Source organism: Bos mutus, chromosome 18, assembly GCF_027580195.1.
Source record: "Bos mutus isolate GX-2022 chromosome 18, NWIPB_WYAK_1.1, whole genome shotgun sequence".
Taxonomy (NCBI): Eukaryota; Metazoa; Chordata; class Mammalia; order Artiodactyla; family Bovidae; genus Bos; species Bos mutus.
In genome coordinates this window covers 33,202,780-33,225,569 of record NC_091634.1, presented here as the reverse complement: position 1 = coordinate 33,225,569, position 22,790 = coordinate 33,202,780, and the positions used below count along the sequence as shown (strand labels likewise).

Below are 22,790 nucleotides of genomic sequence, written 5' to 3'. Positions count from 1 at the left end.
ATAGATGAGTCCTTAGCTCCCAGCATGAACCTATTCATTTTGTGCGAGAGGAAACTAAAGTCCAGGGAGAAGTATATCACAGTGTGACCTTGACGAAACTAGCAATCTCTGGCCAAATGAAACCGTGAAACTCAGAGAAGGATGACTCTGCTCAGCACACCAGGTACAGCAGCACCCTTTATTTCAGACTGCTTTAAGATAAACAGCCTTCAAAAGGCTGAGAATAATATACTCAAGCAATAGAGGTAAGAAATTTTAGTAGGCCATCTACTAGGATGAAAACAAAGTTAATGAGTAACCCAAAAAGATCCAAGGACAACAATTACTGTCTTCCTCTACAAAATGCATCAGCACATTCATTCTGGAGGCAGCTTAGGAATAGAACAGGCAACAAATAGAAAATGAGCCCAACATGATGTCCAGAAACCAGAACAATACCATCCTTTAGTTGCCAGGGGCCCTCAGTAACATTAAACAACACTGAAAGTTAGCTGAAAATTGTTAGCTGACAGATACCTAAACCAACTATGCATAGCAACTGGAAAAGGCATGAACTATTTATCAGGAGATGTGGATCAAAACTAGAATGGATTCTAATAAACTTGCAAAAATAGAATCATCAGTCCTGCCTCACAGTCCTGCAGCACAAATTGCAGTGATGTCTGTGGATCGCTGTGAATTTGGAAAGAGCTCACCAAAATGATTTGAGTCTGCAAGCAGAAAAAAGATTTAATAAAAATATAGTTCAACATCATGTGTCTAAGCTCAGGAATCATGAGGATGCCAATCTGAAACTCACAGGGAGAATTATCTGCTGGTGACTGCAGATGTCCATCACCACTCCGATCAGCTAAACACTTTGTTAAGGTGAGAGAGAGGGAACCTAGGAAAACCTAACCCATTATGTTGGGCTTCCCTGCTGGCTCAGCTGGTAAGGAATCTGCTTGCAATGTGGGAGACCTGGGTTCAATCCCTAGGTTGGGAAGATCCCCTGAAGAAGGGAAAGGCTACCCACTCCCATATTCTGCCCTGGAGAATATCATGGACTGTATAGTCCGTGGGGTCACAAACAGTCAGACACAACTGAGTGACTTTCACTTCCAATCCTTTATGTAGAAACTGTTTCACAAGATGAGGAAGATTTAAGCAGGAACATTGTTTATGACAGTATAGAAGTTGGAATGTGTGATCATTCCTCCTCAAATCACAGCATTTTTGCAGGCTTAGCCTGTGAATTTCTCCCCTCGATGACAAAAAGCCATGTTAAGTTATAGCCTTTCTCTCTGAGAATTCAGATTAGTAGAAGACTGAGTCCTAAGGAGAACAAAAATACTCTGTACAGGAGGACAAATACAGTGTCTATGTTATTCACTGTTTTATTTTGAATTCCCAGGGCAGTGCCTTGCAGGTGGTAAACACTAAATAAATAGGTATTGAATGACTATCTGAGTGAATGAAGATATACTGTCTTATCAGTAACCTCAGAGGACAGTGGAGGAGCTACTCCTTGACTCAAGATAGATACACCACAGTCCTGCAGAGAAAAGTGAAGAAAACTTTTCAGAAATGTAAGTACTCCCTTCCTCTCCTCACAGCTGAGAGGAACCTGGGTTGTTATGAACTACTGGGAATTAGACAGAAAATAGAGGGAGCAGAGTATATATTCCAGACAGAAGGAATGGACAGTAGGTACAAAAAGCATACTTGGTTTTGCATGTTCAACCTAAAGAATGTATAAGATGGGAACAAGGTAGAAGGGAGAGAGTGATGGAAAATAAAGTTGGAGAGAGAGACATCTCTCATCATTGTCTTTTTTTTAAAGTTAATTTTTATTGGAGTATAATTGCTTTACATTATTGTATTAGTTTCTACTGTACAGTTGGAGAAGGCAATGGCACCCCACTCCAACACTCTTGCCTGGAAAATCCCATGGATGGAGGAGCCTGGTGGGCTGCCAGTCCATGGGGTCACTGAGAGTCGGACACAACTGAGCGACTTCACTTTCACTTTTCAGTTACATGCATTGGAGAAGGAAATGGCAATCCACTCCAGTGTTCTTGCCTGGAGAATCCCAGGGACAGGGGAGCCTGGTGGGCTGCGATCTATGGGGTCGCACAGAGTCGGACACGACTGAAGCGACTTAGCAGCAGCAGCAGCTACTGTACAGTAAAGTAAATCAGCTATATATATATATATATACATTTACCTCTACTTCTTTTGGATTTCCTTGCCATTTAGGTCACCACAGAGCATTGAGTAGACTTCCCTGTGCTATACAGTAGGTTGTCTACTATTGATTTTTTAAGAAATACATTTGAAGTCTCTGTATCTAGCATCTAATATTGTCATAACCTGGCTATTTACTAAGGTGCTACTAGCTCAAAAATTTTATCATTCTATCAAGTCTTAAACATTCCATTTGCCAATATAGAGAGCCATATGTGCAATTGGACTGAGTCCTGTGGAAACCTACAGTTTTTAGGTACTTTTTATTTTTAGCTATTAATCATCTTATCAGGGTTACATTCAAAGAACTTGAGTTACCCAAATACTCTTTTTTCCCATTTCTGCTTTCTCTCTGCTTTACTCATTGCCAACATTTACTGATATGTTCAATCACTAGCCTCTCAGGTAAGGGACAGCTGAACAGTATATAACTACTTATCACCCAAATCTTTATTTTGGTTTCCTTTTTGATATTTTTGTTTGTTGCATTGCGTGAATGGGATAGATTCAGGGGGCTCACAAATTTGTAGAAGAAGAAGAGAAAGAAGGGGAGGAAACTAGTTTTTATTGAGTCCCTTCTAGTCACCAGACACTGAACTTCGCACATTTTTATTTTTTTAACAATATTTTCTTATAAAAAACAACATAGGGATAGTTATTATTTTCCTCTTATAGAAAAAGGCTTGAGGTTATTCAGCGATTTGTGCAAGTTCTCACAGTTCATATTCAGAAGAGCTAGGATTCAAAACTAAATATTCTTAACCAGAAAGCCTGTGCTGTTCTATATTCCACAGGGGCTCTCTTTTATCATTCATTCTAATTCATCCCAAGTCAGCTTTTTAAATGTTTATCTATGTGAGTGTCCCCTTTACTGTTCCCAAATTATTTCTCTGCCTTCTCTACACACTTTAATAAACTGAAGGATCCAAAGAACAGGGTGGGTGTTATTCAGGTCACATCCCTAGATGGCATGTCACGTATGCCTAATGTTGTGTCTATAAAGTGCTCAAATTAATTCAAAATGCGAACTTCTGTGTTGAAAAGAGACGAAGTGATTGTCAACTACATTTAATACTTTTTTAGAAAGGGAGAATTTGCATAGACTGACAGCTCATTTTGTTTCCACATTCAATTTTAATATCTGGTTGTGCTTACCAAAGGACAGTCGTGTTTATTTGGCACCTGCAAAATCCCAAGGCTTATTTTCATGCTTGTAAATAGATGACAGATCAGTAAATAACATTATTCTTTAATGACACAAACAGCAAAGTAGTCTAAACAAGATTTGGTTAAAAAAATGTGTTTTCTGAGTAATTCTTTATACTTCCTCTAATGTACGGTTGCTTCCAACAAGTGTTCTATTTTTTTTTTTTTTCTTTTGAAGCAAAAGTCTCAGAAAGCAAAATTCTAAAACAAAAATAAAACAAATTTCTATGCTGTAAGGTATTTTTAAGATAACTTCAAGGTAACTAACCATGTGAAAATTTATCTATGGTTTTTTCTCTTTCAAAAATCTTCAGAATTAGAATTCTCTATAAGAACCAGAAATGATTGCCAGCAGGTTGACAGTGAAGCTCTGACTCATTTCATAACTTTGAACAGCATATGGACAACTACACATATCAGCGTATGCAGTGTATCTAAATTATATCCGTAGGAATCAGCAATCTCAGAACTAAATTGTCTTCCATAACATACACTGGAAAATATATGCTGTGCTGTACTGTGTATGACCAGAGCAATAATTTTAGGCTTATCGATTCTTGCAAAAGAAATTCTTAACTTCTGAGGGTACTCTTGTATTATGACTTAAAAAAAGAAAACCAAACATATGAAAAAAAAAAGATTTGGAAATGATACAAAATAACAAGAGCTTTATAAAAACTACTTAAGCAAAGAAAATCTAGTTTTCTGACCCAAACTCTACAGCCACACTCAACTTGGAAGTGCAGATCTGTTATCTATTTTTCTTAACTTGCACATCGCCTTTAATTACAGTTTAGACGACAAAATGAAACATAAATGGCTTTTTATCAACGAAACATTGCTGGAAGCATAAACAATAAATTATGAATTACTGAAGCAGAAGCCTTTTCAGATCATGTATGCATAATGCTATTCTGCATATTCGGAATCCCAGTTGGCCCCTTCTGTTTCATGCAAATCGAACACTACCTTTTATGATTTAACACTGAGGAAAAATGCCTTGCTTCATATGGGTAAAAGCTAGCACCATATATGAAAAAGCGCTCTTGTCAATGTTTGATGCTGTGGAAGTCTCCTGTGTGAGCAGAGTGGGCAGGATCACCATATTGGAAGCATGCGTGGATAGGTATTCATTATCACACTCACACAAGCACACAGTGTTCACTTGTTGCTTAGGTATGGTTGCCAGAGTAACCCAATAATAATGAGTCCACTGTCGCTGAGGAATGGAGGCTTTGTAAAGAACACTTGAGGAAAGAGATGCTATTTAGGAAAAGTCCTCTGTTAGTTTCAAAGCAGCTTGGTGTAGTGGAAGAATTTAATGAGACTCAAGATGGCCAGAAAGAGGACAATCGGCTTACCAGCGTGGTCCTCTTTGCTGTGTGGATCATCAGGAAGGCCTTTCAGGTCTCATTCAGCCCAGACGAGGTAAGGTGGCTTAAGAGAGAGGAAAGAGGAACTCTGCCTGGAAACCTACCTCCTGAACACAGGAGAGGTATTCATGAGGATTAAGGTGGAGAGAGGATGGAGAGCAGAGGACCAGCTCGGGCTGGCTTAGAAGGAGGGAAACCCACTTCCAATCAGTAAATTTTAGTTTTGGGGCAAGAGTCTTCTGAATTAAGTTGGTATTATTCAAAAGAGCAAAGGAAGACTGTCATTCATTTTCCAGCTTATACAAAATGATTCCCGTAGAGTCTGTTTTGGGAGGTAGTAGATGGGTTTAAAACAACTTGATATGCTAGAATGGAATGTCATCTTAACAAGCTGGAAACTGGAATTAGCCTTTGTGTGGAGAAAGCTGAGTTTCACGTTGGCAAAGAAGAAAGAAAAAAAAAAAGCCTGCATATTTAAAACTAGATCCAGGAATCCCAGCGATTTTGTGGCTGGTAAATATCTTCATTCTTTCCCCACCTTCCCGGCTTCCTATTTTTTCTCCCTTTTATGTTTCTTTGATGATACCCTTTAGACTGCAATGCATTGCAAGGCATATTAGTGAGGATCACGGTTTTCACAGCTACCAAATGAGGCCAGTTTCAGAACTACTGTGCAACATTCAAAAATCAACAGAATTAAAGCTACAAAGAGATCTGTTTGAGAACGGTAAACCAGAAGAGATGGAACATAGTACGGACATTTAGGAATTAATGGATTCATGTAAATAGGATCTTGTCCCATTTCATGATGAGTATTTTCCTATGTGCCAGACATTGGGATAAGAGCTCTGTAAGCCATCGGTTGCTTATATCCATCAAAGCACACCTAAGGGGTAGATAGGTGGTGTTACACTTGGTGTCACAGATGAGAAAATTGAGGCTTAAAATAACTAGTCTGCAGTCAGTATTCTCACAAGGGAGGTTTCTAGAGGATCAAAAGATGTGAAACACATCATGATTGAAGTTGGCCGTTGAGTTGAGATGGAAACCCTGCCAAACAAAACATGAATTATGCTCTAAACAGATAACTATGGAATGGACATTGAGATAACTGAAGGCACACCTATTTCAAAGCTCCAGTCAGCATCTCCATTATCCAAACTAATTACCAAAATCAGGCCTTTTAGAGTGAGGTTCTTGCTAATAGAATTTTGGTTAATGAAGTGTCATCAAGAAGAGACAAAAACAAAAATAGCGTCATCAGACACTCTGGTTTCCCCACTGTTTTTCCTAACCAGTAGTCTAATCAAGCTATAATTGAGGCCAAGTCGATGTCTTTCTTTCTCACAGACCCTCTTTAGGGCAGAGTTTTACGTTTATTCTCATTACTCTACACATGTGATTCAAATATTTCAGTAAAGATTCCCATTTTTCCAGCTAGCTTTCTGGCAATTTCCATCAAATCTTCTAACTACAGTGTGCAGGCTAGAGAAAATCATGTTTCTGTCAGCCTCTGATTTTCTGCATTCAAGATGTTTCTGTATCTGGGGGAAGTTCATTTATCTTCCCTGACTCGTTATAGTTAATTGTTGAGTATCTTCCATTTTCACAATTAGAATAGAAGTCAGTCCTGAAGTGCAGTCAGTCACACTCCCTTTGTTTATAAACTCATCCAACTGGAAGATGAAGAAAATGATACCTGGGGCTGCATAACTGAGAAGATATAAGTTGTTGTGGTTGTTTAGTGTGTACATGTGATGAGTGATTCATCACGTTTTTGACCTTTGTTTTCACCTTTATCTGTGTTGAAGTTTGCTTTCCTAATCTGGCAGGAATATAATTCTCATATATTCAGAAAGAGAATTATTTGTGAAATCACTCAACTGCAAAGAAGACAAGGCACAGTTAATTTCTATCTCATTTTGCTTTTGATGATGAATTAGTCAGCTGAAAATTGCAGAAGGACCAAGCTATATGAGAGGAGAGAAAGATCACAGTAAACTTAAACTGAAAGACACGCTGCAAGTTTCTTAGAAAAAGCCAAATGCTGAAACCATCTCCCTTAAAGATCCAGTTAATAAGAGGAGCCATCCACCCATCAATATGGATTTGACTATGTTGCCTCTCTCAAAATGTTAACTCTTATCTGGTGGGCTGGGACTTGTAAATCATGATGTTCTCAGTGGAGAAACATTAGCTATTGACCATTTTAAAGTCAATCTGAAGAAGAAAAAAAAACGTTCTGAATATGAGTTTATCATTTGATTTTCTCATGTTTCAAACATAAAATATACCATAGTTTTAGAGTAAATGATGTCTAATATTGGAATTTTTTTTTTTTTTTTGGTTGTTTTGTGTTCTCTTATCATCTTAAGGAATGGGTAACAGGCTCACAAAACATCATCTTATCTACCTTCTTATCAATGTGTCTCCAGCATTTTAAATCCGACAACTTCTTTCCATTACTTTAATGGTTTCTACACATTAAGAGGAGACAAACTGTGGTTTATGCCCTATTTTCTTAGAAACTATCCAGATTCCAAAAAAGTGAAAGAAAACTCAATGAATTTCTGATCTAGAAAAGGAGAGATAGTGTATAAACTTGACATATCTGTTCTAAAGACCTGTGGGTTCATGATTTATTCTATGGAGATGTTGAATATTTGGATCCTAAATCCAAAGTCACAGAGAACATATGCCCTAGTTTCCACAAGACAGTCCTGGTTTATGGTTTTTCTAGGCTTAAATATAAATAGCAACCCCTTTCACTTAAAAAAAAAAAAAATCCCAGTTGGAACAATAAATTATATGGTCGCTCTCTACAAAATAAATCAACACATGTTTTTATATAAACATTCATGGCACAGAGAGTGTTCTTTCTCTTCTGAGCCCTTTTGTGATACCTAGGACCAACCCCCCCCCGGCGCCTTTTTTTTTTTGTAATTATTTCACACACTTGTGAGGTAAGTCAAAACTTAAGTCATTATTTTCTAGTTTCAAGAGAAAACAGATAATCCACATATCTTTCATATTTTACTGCAAATTTTATTGAAATGTGTGATGGGGCACAAAGAGCTTTCCTAGGTGTACAAGCTTCTACTTTGTATTAATTCTAACAGTTTGAGAAAACACTTGAAATGCATTCACCTTAGGACTAAAATCTCATCTTTAAAGGGTTTAGGGCATAGTAAATACAGTACAAAGCTACACTTTCACAAGCATGCAGTAACAACCTTTCATTCATCCAATACATGTTTATGCAGTATCTTTGAGCCATGCCTAATGGCCATATCCTGAATTGCAGAATGCATAGAAAATGCCAAGGAGCTCAAAACCTGGGATGGGAAAACATTTCTTCACAGAGAATTTTTAAATGTAGGGCATTTGATATGCAAAAATAATGACTGATATCTGTTAGTTCACAATCAAAGTAAGAACTACCCACACTTATGCACAGACTTTCAGCTCAGTTTGGAATTTCCAAGGGGGCTCTCATTTTAGGCATAGTCATGTGACTTCCGCAAAAAAGAAATGTTGGCAGAGTTACCCAAAAAACAAAAACATGTACTTGGATTAGAGCTCCTAATTAAGGGAGGCTAAAACATGTAACTCCATCACTGAGGCAAGAGATCAAGATTTCGTCTCCTTAATGTTTGCAACGGTGGAAGCCAGCTGAAGGGGTAATATCTATATAACAGCTTTCTCATTTCCTTTTCTGTGATGCATTCATGATCCCCAAAGAAACAAGTAGCATTTGTTAAAAGGTAAGGCCAGAATATACTTTAACAAGGGCCATACATGTTATTTCACTTCATAAGGGAAGTTTTATCAAAATTCACTACCTCCTTGAAACAGAACAAAGCAAATAATCCAAATGTCATGAACCAGATTTTACTCTTCCAACTGAGTATAGTTTTTTTTTTTTTTACATAGACCATTTGTAAATCTAAACAGATGCCTATAATAAAGCCAGAAGACAGACCCTGACAACATATTTATTTTGCTAATCATTCTGTGAAACATCTGAAATGAAGACTTAAATACATCTGAGCCAAAATAAATAGCTAAAAATCCTTGTTAAATATACTGCAGCTTAGAAAAGAAAAATGTATAGAAGAGATAGACTTTTAAAAAATGATCTATGACCTTCCTGTGTAATAGACAACAGTTAAGGGAAACGGTTAATCTGAGCTGGGTTCTTAACAAATAATGAAATGGATTAAATGTTCTCTGTGAGTAAAAGACTTAACAATAAAATCAGTTCATATTAGCACCAAAATAACACTGATAAGGAGTGTCCTTCAAGAAGGATTTTCAGATCTAATTGCTGTTGTCAAAGTTGGTACAGGCTTAAAACAAATACCTCTAATGTGTACCCACAAAGCAGGCAAAATTAGAGTAGGCTTTCCCTAAAGACTTGGTAAACATTCAATTAAAACTTAACAACTGCAAAGTATAAGCCAGCTCCTCCTCTATCAGATATCTCAGTATCTTAAAATTACTGGAACTTTCACAGGGTTTAAATCTTTATTGTTCATTTCCTATAAGTAAGGTGATCGAGGTACTGTCTGGGGTAAAATTAACTTGCACATTCACAATTTCCGTACGTATTGTTTGAATACTGGAAAGAGGAAGAGTTGCAATTACCATGCCTTTAGGCTGATAAGCTAAATTTTAACTGCTCATAGGTGAAGAAAAAATACTGTGCTGATATTTTCAGTGAAATTATGAAATCACATCCTATTTTCTGATTTATATCCTATCCTGTTTCCCAATGCTAATATATTTACCTTCATTTTTCTTGATGGTAAAATTCGGATTGTTGACCATTTCTGGAAGAAGACTGTATAAGAAATAATGTCCATTTTTGGGATCATCTTTGTCCATGGCACTCACTGTTTGAATGACCTGTAACATAAAACTTGACGTCAGCATTTCTGATGACATCAGAGGGCTCGCACTGCCTTTAAAAGCTGAGTGACATTCCTCTCATGGAGTGATACTTTGGTCCAAGGAATCGTTTCCATTTTCTAAATTGTTATGGATGGTTTGTGCCACGGATAAGGAGAAACATCCATCACTTTGAAACCTAACCCTGATAAGTTCATGAAAATTAAGGTCATTACCTTTGTGTCCATTTATTATCTGTGGCTTGAAATAGCAAATTTCAGGGTATTTGAAAACATTTTCATTGGGCCTTTAGAGGTTTCTTTCCACTTTGAGTATGGGCGGGCTTCTAGAATGAAATTTGGAATTGTACAGTGATTGTAGTGTGGCTTCTGGGAGGATATAGGAGGTAAAGGACTTACATCTTGAATCCTCACAGCTCCTCTTTCATTTTGCTGATGAGGCTGTAAGTGCCAAAAAGCATGTTCCTGGACACAAACATCACTGCCACACACCTTTCTGAAAAGTTGTGTCTTCTGTTCCCTCCCAGTAATGAATACTGTTTTTAAAGCTAGTGGATAACACATGCAAACAATGCTTTGGAGTGCATCCTAGATGAATAAATTATAGGGCTTAGAAGAATTACCACCGTGCAGAGAACTGTTTGGATAGATACACATACTCAGAATCGGTGCCAGTTGAATGTGCTTATTTCATTTGCAGAGCTGCATTAACTTAGTGCTAAGTTGTTCCGTGGGATGTCAAGAGAATTCACTTAGTAATTCATATTTATAAATTTGTGATATTAATCACTTCAGTATGAAACGCTGGGCAACAGCTAATGGAGTATAAATGATAGCTTATACTTCTACTGTAAATAGCTACAACATAATTTCTACAAAAAAATATGCCCACGAAGCATGACTGTCAAGGAGATATCAGATTTACCATCAAAAAAACACAGAAATATTTTTAGATATGTGAAATTTAGAGAATACAATTTGATGCCTAATATGTCTGTCTGAACAATTATGTTCTATTCAACTTTGCCAGTATCATTAAAGAGAAAAAATTGGATCACTTTTTTTTTTTTTGAGAAAGATATCATTGCCTTGGACCTTATTGCCTACATAAGATGAGAACTACAATTTAATAACATTTCCAATAGCTGTAGAGTTTTGCACTGTATCACCCACATGCTATATGGTAAGCAGTATATCAAGGTTATTTCAGGCATAAATGAAATAACTTCTCTCATTTTCTATTTCTCCATTTTTAAAAAATGGAACATATTCCTACTTGGTAGGTATTTTACTCTTGTTAAGGACCTTGTGAAATGTCTTATAATTTTACTTAGCTTGAGTAACAGAAAATAGCACAAAATATAACTCATGGATAAAACAATGAGATAGCCATTAAGGTGATGGACTCTGAAATAAAGCTGCCTTGATAGAAGTCATAATTACTAATTGCATGACATGGAGGGACTTAACTCTTTTCGAAACTCAGTCTTCTTGTATTCCTAAATTTTAAATGAAAAAAATGCTTTTTTTCATAGGATCCTTTTCTTTAGGTAAATTCACATCAATTTCTTAACATACTGTCTGGTTCCTAGTAAATGTTCAATGAGTATTAGTCATCATCATTATTATTGACTATTTTTTGTTAAGGTCAATACCATTTTTTTCATGACATGGCACCTTGATAAGTGTAACAACTTTGATATTACACGAACAGGGCCTCACTTCTATCAAATTAGGTGGTAAAGCAATTTTATTTACTATATCTAAACAACTGGCATATTTGCCTTGACATTTAAGGGCAGAGAGATTCCCTGGGGTTCCAGTTTTATAAAGAAGGGGAGAAACTCTGAAACCCAGATGACTCTTTTATTATATACAACCTACACATACAAATATTGAACAGAATAATTTTACAGAAGCCTTCTTTTAGGCAGTTACAAAGAACAGAGTGGGGGAAATTACTTGTGAGTACATGTAGCATCATCTTCTTCCTTTAACCAATTTTGTTTCAAAAGACTTCTCTTCCCAAGTCCACCTATTGAAGAAGTAATTCCTGAAGTGTGTGAGCACATGTAAAGAAGATCAGGGACTTTCCCTGGTGGTCCAGCGGTTAAGACTCCATGCTTCCAATGCAAGGGGCATGGGTTTGACCCCTGGTTGGGGAATAAGATCCCATATGCTGTGTGGCATGGCCAAGAAAATATTTAGAAATAAATAATAATAATAATAAAAATAAGAAGAACGAATGAAAAGAGGATTTCTTGATATTCTGGGGGTGGAAATCATTCAAATTTAAATGCACTCTTGAAGTGTAATTAACAGATAGATCTCCTACAAGCAACACCATTCTTAATATTTCTAAGTCATCTTCATGAAAAAGACTCATACATGCTGGTAAGTGAATATACATGTTAAGCCCTCACAACCAAAACAAAAGAGGCAATAATTTAGCTTACCTGAAGTAAATGAGTGTAATTACCTGTCATACCACGTCTCAGAAGTTTGGTCTAAATATTACACCTGCAATGAATATTTTTCCCACCGTTTATTTAAGCCAGGAACTCTGTAAGACATGCGACTTCTTGAGCTTGTTGAACCAAAAACTCTTGGAATAGGGCCTAGAAATCTGTGTTTTAAACACTCTTCTTGGTGATTCTGATGCATGCTTAAGACTGGGATCACTCTTTTGAGTCAAGGGAAATGATTGGTGTCTATATGTCCCCCGTTATTATTCATTAGGAGAGTTTGTACTGTCAAATGCACAGCAAAATCAGGACATTATGTGTTGGGGAAAAAGTGGTGAAATGGTGAACCTTTAAACTATCTTCCCAATATCCTATGAACTGGCTATGGTTAGGACTTTGGTTTAAATCATTTTTGACACTTCATTTATTTTTAATGCAGATGGCCTGGCTGGTCATTTTCCCTTAAACTAGATGCTTGGTAGATCATTTGGAGGACTTTTATGCTATTAAAATGCATAAAGTTACCCATGTTTAAAAAGCTGAAGTCTTCATTGATGTAATAACATCTGAACACATTCTGTTTTAAACAACAGAAGAATAAGAAGCAAGGAAGTGCACCTCCACACAAGCAGATTTTATAGGCACACTGAGTTGATGGCAAATGAAAAGCGCACACATTTCCCACTGGGAGCTACTTAGACATCAGTTGATTTTTTAAGTAATTGGAGAACTATTTCATGAAAATGATATAAAAATTTTGGAGAAGATATCAGTTTGTTCATAAGTGATGAGTTGGTGCTTTTCCCCCCTCCCACTGCTGTTATCGATACTACTATTGATATGTAGTATATCGATATACTACATACTACTGTGTACAGCATACATACATAGCATTTAGTTTAGGGGACATATATACACCTATGGCTAATTCACGTTCATGTCTGACAGAAATCAACAAAATTTTGTAATGCAGTTATCCTTCAATTAAAAAATAAATTTTAAAAAAGCATCTAGTTTAAGTACTTCCTAGCAATAAAGTTAGGATGCAGTTGAAAAATCGAATGTTTGATAATGTATTGTGGATTAAGTTCAAAGGAATCTAAAAGCTCATATACATCTCATCAGAAAAACAAAGCTTATCTGAGGTCAGGCATAAGGAAATGAATTTCCAGGTTATACTTGGATTTCCACTGGAGCAGACTCTGACTTGAAATCAATGACCTTTCTAAGGCATAAAACTTAAAAAAGAAAGTTTTTTGGCAACTGTGGGCCATATCATAATTCTGACTCTCAAAAAAAATGATTCATTGGTAATCAATAACATTAAATCTCAAATTATAGTAAAGCAAGAATAGTAAAGCAAACCTCAGATTGCTATTATTAAAACATTTTCTTAAGCTTTAATTTAGACTTTTATACTGACACAAAAATATTTTGAATAGTACAGTTTTGCTGTTGTTATTAACTTTTCAAAAGGCAAGCAGCCAGCAAACAAACACATTTCTGGTGATCTGATTGGTTAATAATCTTAAAATCCTCGTGGAATCTATTAGAATATCCCCTCTGAGTTTCTGTAGGTATTATTCATTGATTTGTTCTTAAATGATGAGTGTTTCTTTTTTTCCCTCTCACTGCTGTTACAAAAGTATCTGACATATGGTAGCTATTTAATAAGTATTGTCTAAATGAATAAGTGAGCAGATGAATACATAAATCATGTCAGGCATGCTTTAGCATCATCACTAACTCTTACGTAACCTTGAGAGGTAGACATGAAGAACTCTAGTGCATCAAAGACATTATGACATCTGATTCCAAGTAATTTGGATAACAACTCCTACATCCTCCTGCCCCTGTGTCAAAATCTTGGCGTTCATACCTTCTGCACATGTACTTCAGTTAAACTGGGGCTCAGACTTCCAATATTTTGGATAGCATAAGGATGAACTTATCCATCTTTGCCACCTATGTTATTTATTTTATGAGTATTAAAGGTTCCCCTTTGATTTTAAAGGTGGTAGAAAGCGAGTGAGTGAGGAGACATTAAAGGCAGTATAGAAAGGACAGGATAATTTTTGGTTTTCCATTCATTCTTTGGACTAATATTGATGGTTTTTATCAGTGAAATACTAACTCCTAATTTCTTAGAATACTAACTAACTTCTGATTTACTGAAATACTAACTTCTAATTTCTTAGATCCGACTTCCCTAAGGCTCTGTGGTAAAGAACCCACCAGCCAAGCAGGATACGCGGGTTCGACCCCTGGGTTGAGAAGATCTCCTGGAGTAGGAATGGCAACCCACTCCAGTATTCTTGCCTGGGAATCCCAGGGACAGAGGAGCCTGGCGGACTACAGTCCATGGGGTCACAAAAAAGTCCAACGTGACTTCAGAGCTACCCAACAACAAATTTCTTAGATCAGTAGTTTTCAACTTGAGGGAGGAAAAAATGAAACATGAAAGCAAAATTGTAAGAAATTATAGGAGGAAATACAGGAATTTGAGAAAGTACGTTAAAACCCATAGGATGACCCAATTATCCTATTATTTTCAAAACTTTGTAGCATAGTTATAAATAAGCACTGTTCATATCCATTTAATGGATAGTTCTGGATACTTTTTTTTGGTAATAATTTTCAAGACAATTCATGTATACCAAGATTTTCCCTTTACTCCCCAAAGTGTTTTGTTATGTCTTATTTTTTTTGCATGAATATACCCTTGTCTTTAAAAAGCACTCAGTGGCTCTTTAGAGTGTGCATCTTAGAGTCTGAACTATAGAAAATACAGCAAGAAAACGCACATTAGATTATGTATGTTTCTTTTAAGCACTTAGTAAAGTCCTCAGACCTCTGGCTAGACTTTTGGGATCTGTGCCTTCACTAACCTGCCATAGAACTTCCAACATTTTTGTTTCATTCTTTTTCACTCCACTTTCCTTTACTGAAACTGAGTTGACATAAAATGATACAAAGCAAAGACTCTTGAAGGATGTATTTATACAAAGTTTGAAATTTTCAGCTGCTCCTGTTTCTTATTTTCTTTTGCTGGTCTCTGCATATTTCATGTGAATTTTGTATACCTCTGAAATGATTAATATTTATTTTTAAAAATTTCTCCATCACTTGCTCTGCTTTGAAAACCTCATTAGTAGGGCAAAATTCACAGTTTCAACATAGTTTAGAAGTCTCAACTTGCTTTTCTCCTCTCCATCTTCTACTATGTAACTTCACAGGAATATTTCCTGATGCCTCATGAATATCATAAACATTACTTCCTAGGCTGAAAATGCTAAGCATAATATTGTTTATTCTTCTGAAGCAAGATTTTTCCAGCTGAGTTCCATTTATCACTTGTTGTATCGTTTTCTATGAAGGAAATTCAAAAGATTTTATAATCAACTTTGGTAAAGGCCAAGGACCATTTGGGATTCATATGTATTTATTAATGCAAAATCAATAGAATATAATGTTGTTTAACTGTTTAATTCAGTGGTCCCCAACCTTACTGGGGAAAACACGCACATACACACAGGCACATCACATACCATAGCATTTACTGACACACTTTACCGTAAAGGTGCTTCTCAGGCATTCCCTTTAAGACATGCTATCCTCTAAAACCCTGCATGAGTCTTAAAGTCCTGGAACCCTCTTTAATCTCCTTTTGAAGGTGTTGTGTCTACATAGCTTGGTGGTTATAGCACTAACTTCATTAGCATCTCTGCCCTTCTGATAATACATCAGCTCCTCTTGGTATAAAGTTAAGTGAAAGTGAAAGTTGCTCAGCCGTGTCTGACTCTTTGTGACCCATGGACTATATGGTCCATGGAATTCTCCAGGCCAGAATACTGGAGTGGGTAGCCTTTCCCTTCTCCAGGGGATCTTCCCAACCCAGGGATCGAACCCAGGTCTCCCACATTGCAGGCAGATTCTTTACCAGCTGAGCATAAGGGAAGCCCAAGAGTACTAGAGTGGGTAGCCTATGCCTTCTCCAGCAGATCTTCCTGGCCCAGGAATTGAACTGGGGTCCTCTGCATTGCAGGAGGATTTTTCACTAACTGAATAAAATAAAATCTTGCCCAATTTATGTCACTAACACAAAGCCTAGGATGACAACATCCTAATGGTTACTGTCAATTTCACTTTCTTCAAAAAGGTGTGCTCATCACCATGGCTTCCATGAACAAATAAAAACAAGCATACACATGTGGCCACCATGCTGCTGCTAAGTCGCTTTAGTCATGTCCGACTCTGTGCGACCCCATAGACGGCAGCCCACCAGGCTTCCCCATCCCTGGGATTCTCCAGGCAAGAACACTGGGGAGGGTTGCCATTTCCTTCTCCATGCTTCCATCTAAATTCTTATCCACTAGCTTGAAGGTTGAAAATAAAACAGAGTAATCATTCAGTAACAGCCCAAGATTTGTAAACAACCCTTTATACCATTTTTTCTCCTGTGGATCATTACTTATTTAGGTGAGGGGCCAGAATAAAGCCTGTGGATTTGGATTCATGCAAGAGGGTCAGCCAAAACATACAGAGGCTGCAAACATGATTTCAAGAAATATTTAGATTGTATGTGGTCCTGTAAGTTGATTCTGATGTACTTGAAGCAAATAATTATATTATCCCACAAATTCATATGGGGAGAAGTGATGTAGGAGCCCTTTCTTTACCCTTGATAAATATAAGACACTAGTTATCAGAGGAAGAGTTACTCCAATATAGGGGAATAGGTTGTCCTAGTTTATATTGACTCATTTAGGGATTATTTATAGTGTTTCACTCCAAATCAAAGCTCATAAATATATAACAATAACAGCAATAAAACCAAAAAATCTAATAAAATATTTTGCTATTAAAATTATGAAACTAGTTAAAATATATAGTACCAGTTGTTATAGTTATTTATTGAGTACTTGATGTTAAGTTGGATATTCCTAAAATATGTTTAAACTAACAGAAGACCCAAGGTTACAAAACCAGTAAATGGCAGATCTATGACTCAGACTTAGATTGTGCTAGTTTCAAACCTTCAAAACTTCTGTTTTTTTTCACTCTGCTTTTTGTTTTTTTAGCTTTCCCCCTCTGTCAAAGTCCCACTCTAAAAGTTATGCTTCTATTAGAGACTGTGTCTAAAAGTTATGCTTCTATTAGAGACTGTCTTGAAATGTTTTGTTACATGTGTCGTCTTCACAGAGTTTTATGCATTCCACTGATTTACCATCTCCTTACTCCACCCAAAGTAAAATGAAAATTGTATTTTATGCATTTTGTTGAGGCTATCAGTTTCATCTGTTCTAAAATCAATCTTCTCTCCCTCTTGTGTATGCAGATAGATCCTGAAAGATGCCTTCTGGCAGGAAAGTTAAAATTAAATCTTCTATATTTATTGTTTCATGAGTGTTACAAAATGCCATAATTTCACTTCATTGTTTAACATTTATTAGAAAAAGACCAACAGAAACTAAATATATATGTATATAAGTAGAGTACCAAACTCATTCACTGCTGCTGTTGATCAAGGGCTAATTCTACTTTTCTTATTATGTAGAATGCTTTTGAATAGAGTGTGTTATTGATCACGGGAGTTGACTTTTTTTTTTGACAAGTGCTCATTCTTGATCAGAATATTATTCTCATTAATGGAATTCCAAAATCTGCTCCTTGGGAAGCATTGTGAAATCCTAGAAAGTACAGGGACTGGGACACCTTCAAGAACAGACTTTGAAGCCCATGTTTCTTACTTTTCATGGGTGTGGATAGACTCTTACTCTTTTCTCAGCCTCAGCTTCCACATTTGTAAAATGTCTTTACACCAACTCCAAGCACAGTGGTACTGAGTGCATGTCAGATGTCTGGATGTATTACTGGATGCATGGAAGCATGCAGCCTCCCCAGTCACCTCTCTCCCCCTTCACTGCCAGCACAGGCCAGGCTACCATTATCTTTTGCGATTACATCCTTCTAGATGCTCTTCCTGTTTCATTGCTCATGCCCACATCTCTGTGTGTGTGCACATGCATGTGTGTGTATGGATTTTATTCAAACATAATACTCTTTGTCCAATTTCATTTTTCTTATTATATTCTTATTAAACTTGCTTATTACCCTTATTATTCTTAGCCACAGATGCCTTCAATTTTTCGAACACACCAAGCTTTTTCTCCCTTCAGGATCTTTGCACAGGCTTATCCTGTTGGCTAGAAGACTTCTGCTTTCACTTCTTGTATGACTACCCTCTTTTTTTTTTTTTCAGTTTCAACTTAAATTATACCCATTTAAAAAGTAACTGTCTTGACAATGCCACATAAAATATCTCTGCTTTTTCTATACTCTCCTGTCCAAGTTGTGTTAGTGTTTTCTTCAGCGTAATTTTTAAAATTTATCTTATTGATTCATTCTATCCTTTTTATTATCCCTCTTCCTCATTCAGTTCCATTAGAAGGAACTGAATTTTTTGTTCTTTTCACATTGTTTCCCCAGGTAATATTACAAAACTTGGCATCCTGTAGATGCGTAGTAAATATTGTTCAATAAATAAATGAATGATTTTTCATTTATGCACTATATGTCTGTAAATAAAACAAGTGTCTCAATGGTAATATCTGAGAAATTAATTATTAAAGTATTTGTCACTGCTAAATTAGAATGATGCTTCTAAAATTTTGTGAATGTCCATTACATGAAGAACGTTGGCTAGATACCTATCTATAAATATAGGCTATTATCTTTTTCTTTAACCTGTGATAGTCCCATGATAAGCAAACTTTATATTGCCTCAGTATTGGTCAGAGAGAGAAAGGATTAAAAGAGATAAATCAAAGTATATTTTTAACCCAGACATAATTAACTTGATGCTAAATAGCACATCTCATCTTCTACAGATGATGATGAGGCTTAAATTATATTCCACTAGATTTATTTACAGTAACAGGGAAGCTCCTTTCTGAAGGGAAAAAAAAAGCACTGAAAGGGTCTATTGTTAACTAATTATCGAATGATAAATATTCTCTAAGACTTCAGAGACCTTGACTCACATTTCATATTTAAACTATTTTAATTCTCTATGTATGGTAAGCAAGAGGTAAGCATCTAAAATAAAATCCTAGAAAGAGCCTCTTGAGGAGATAAAATGTAGAACAGAGTTATGGAAGCCCCTTTGGCAACACTGGCCATTGATGTTCTGTAATTTTCATGTTTGGTTCTGAGTGTGGTGGTACCATCACAGTGAAGGAAGACACTGGTTTCTTCTGGTGGAGCTGTTACCTGGTCCTCCACCTCTCCCGTCAGAGGTCCATTCTCCTCAGACAGAACCTGGTTTATCCCCAGCTGACTTCTTCTCAGCATCTGATAGATGTTCCCTATCTCTGGTGGCATGTGTCCTTTTTAAGGGATCTTTTCATTAAGATACTTCCATTTCCTCTCATCTCTTTAACTTTCTTTCTGCCCAGAGGACTTGAAATATTTTCTTGCAATTCTGTTATTTCTAATTTTATTAAGTGTCTACCAGAGAGAAAACTCTATGTGGAAAAAGATTGATGTTTGTCTGCCACTAAGTCCCCAGTACCTAGCCAAGTTCTGGGACATATTAATAGTTTGTATTCAATAAGCATTTACTGACTGACCCAAACCTATCAAACTATTAGATACATACATTTTCAGCCATATATCTTCCTTTCTAATTTTGAAATCCTCAACTCATACCCTCATTTCTGCTTTGACCATCAAATAGGAGTAAGTAGAGAGAATCTTTTTATTCATCCTGTTAAACTGAGGGCCAAGTCATGGTAGTATTGAATTGGAGACTAAAAATATACATCACCTTATAACTTTTAACTTAAATTACCTGTAGCTATTTGGGGGAAATTATGTTAAATAAGAGTAACTAGCTAGTTACTATGGAGAAAGCAATGGCACCCCACTCCAGTACTCTTGCCTGGAAAATCCCATGGACGAAGGAGCCTGGTAGGCTGCAGTCCATGGGGTCGCTAAGAGTCGGACATGACTGAGCGACTTCACTTTCACTTTTCACTTTCATGCATTGGAGAAGGAAATGGCAACCCACTCCAGTGTTCTTGCCTGGAGAATCCCAGGGACGGGGGAGCCTGGTGGGCTGCCGTCTGTGGGGTCGCACAGAGTCAGACACGACTGAAGTGACTTAGCAGCCGCAGCAGCTAGTTACTAAGTTTTAAATAAGAGTAACTAGTAATAAGAAAATACCACATTAACATTTTAACTTTGAAATGGAGGGATTATTTAAAAGGATTCTACAAGGGATTCTCATTGATTTTTTTCCTTATAATATGGACTGTGAATTCTTTTTCTCTGTCATGGGTGGTCATTACCCTCTTAAGGGAACCAATTCAAGAAAATGTCATCTTTTACTTCAGCATCATGAGAAGGTGGCAGAATGAGATAGGACTTCAAGTTCTGCTTTCACCAGTGAGCCTATAACAATTTTAGCACAGGTGTACCATGAGCTAGGGATGCCGGCCTAGAGAAGAGGAAGTGGTTTTCCTTTCTTTTTCTGTATTTTAGACTCTGTTTAAATGAGTCCAATGGAGAACAGTCAAGTGCAGTAGCATCCTCTTGTGTTCATATTGCAACTGGTTTTCATTCTGTGAGATGTTTTAGAAACCTCTTTACAGAGGGTCACCCAATGCAGAAGATTTGTTACAGATTGGGTTTTTTTGATGGCTTGTGCTTGATTATTGCTAATGATATCCAGCTACATCATCTCCTAGACAGCAGACCTTAAATCCGTATCTCCCAGGCAAACCAGACATTTCAAAGTCACCTGCACTTCTTTCTCTGAGGCTGTTATAAAGCAGACATTAATTGTTGAAAAATATAGAGATGACTGAGTTTAGTGCTAATTCAGTTTTTGACTTTTTTTTTTGCATGAGACTGTGATAATTGATATTCTAATTTCAAAATGAGTCATGTGGTAGGATGAAACATGATGGAAAGTGCATCCGTGCTGAACTTTTATAAGTAAACACTATTTAGTGTGGATAACAAATATGAATTCTTGAAAATGTTAAATATAAAAATGAGATATTTGAGCCATTAAAAGTGACCTGGGAATGATGTAATGAATCAAACATGAGTTCTGACTAGCACAAAGGATTCAAGGAATTCAGGAGCTATTTTAACTGTGTGTATCAACCAGTCAGCCATATGTCCAAAAAATTTTGCTGAACAGACAAATATCTGATATCTTCATGTAAATATGAAGTCAAATAAACATGCCTAAAGATTCATCTGAGGATAAGATAGTGCAGTGTACACACACAACAAACATTTTTTCACAGAGTGAGTCATTCATGTTGATTTGCAAAAATCATAAAACAAAGAATCGACTTTTGTTTTTTATTTTGATCTTGCATAGGAAAGGTGATGAAACAGTGTATTTTTTTTTTTCTGAGGATTAAAAACTGCTGATGAATCATTAAAACCTTGGAAACAGTCAAAATCCACAGGGTAAACCTCCATATTTCAGGAGGTCCTAAGGTATGCATGTCAATATCACAAGTGAAGCCAATGTGGAATTTTTGAAATATCAATGCCATTGACTCTCTGAACTTATGTGATGAGTTTTACATGAACAATGTAGTTTTATTTAAATTCTAAAGCATTTGACAGTTTCTGTATGATCAAAAATGTCTGACATAACTCTGTGATTGGCTATATCATCCAGCAACAATCTGGCCCACACAACCATACCCTTGAAAACTGACCTTGCGTGTATTTTGACCAAACTCTCTCCATCAACTCCATTCACCAACTTTAGCTAAATGATATTTACTGTCACGTATTTAAACTCCATCCTCAAAGGATCACAAATAAAAACACTCAAAGGATAAGACAAGTAGAGGGCAATTCAACATGATGAGATTAGGAAATGCTGAAACTAATGTTAGAGTAGTATTTTAAAAAAGAGGTCACCTTTGGCATATCACTGCTGAAGGTAAATATTTTGATTATAACATATATGATGCCTAGTATTTAAAATTGATTTTATTATTAAAATGTTAGCTTTTAACTTATGTGCACACACATATACTTGTGTCGTCTTTTAGTGAGTGGAAACAACGCTAATCCTTCAGACAGAGGAGAATAGTCTGGGGAAAATGTCCACTGTTTTATAGGGGAGCAGCCACTTGATCTTCTGTAATAAGTACATAAAACTATAGAGCCACAGTGCTATTCCCTTCTTAGGTGGAAAAAGTCTGACTCTTGTCAGGTAAACGCTTGGAAAATAGTAAGTTGCATTCCTAACACCCACATGAGGCACAAGAATAGTTGGATTAACAACTCCAATGTCATGCTGTCAGCTGCTGTTTATTTAAATTAAAATGTCACCATCCAGAAATAAATTAGGAAGTTGAAAAACGATAAATTTCTTAAACATACAGTACTTTGGCACCTTGTTAAAGTAAATCTATTACATTTGTGGTTTTTTTCAAACTTTACATAGACTATTTCCATTATGACATTCAGAGAATAGCAGGTTTGGTTTTTGTTGTTCTTTCTTAACTCTCTCCCTCTCTCCCACCCTCTACCTCCTTTCCTGCCTCCCTCTCCCCTTCATTCTCCCCTTC

At 36.5% G+C, this 22,790-nt stretch overlaps 1 protein-coding gene across 1 annotated transcript in view; it reads right to left on the bottom strand.

The window, feature by feature from the left end:
• CDH8 (cadherin 8) overlaps positions 1 to 22,790 on the bottom strand; it is a 402,649-nt gene that overhangs the window by 54,011 nt on the left and 325,848 nt on the right. Inside the window, exon 10 of the mRNA XM_070388321.1 lies at positions 9,596 to 9,713. Within this exon, the coding sequence (XP_070244422.1) occupies positions 9,596 to 9,713 (118 nt within the window). The remainder of the gene's footprint in view (positions 1 to 9,595; positions 9,714 to 22,790) is intronic.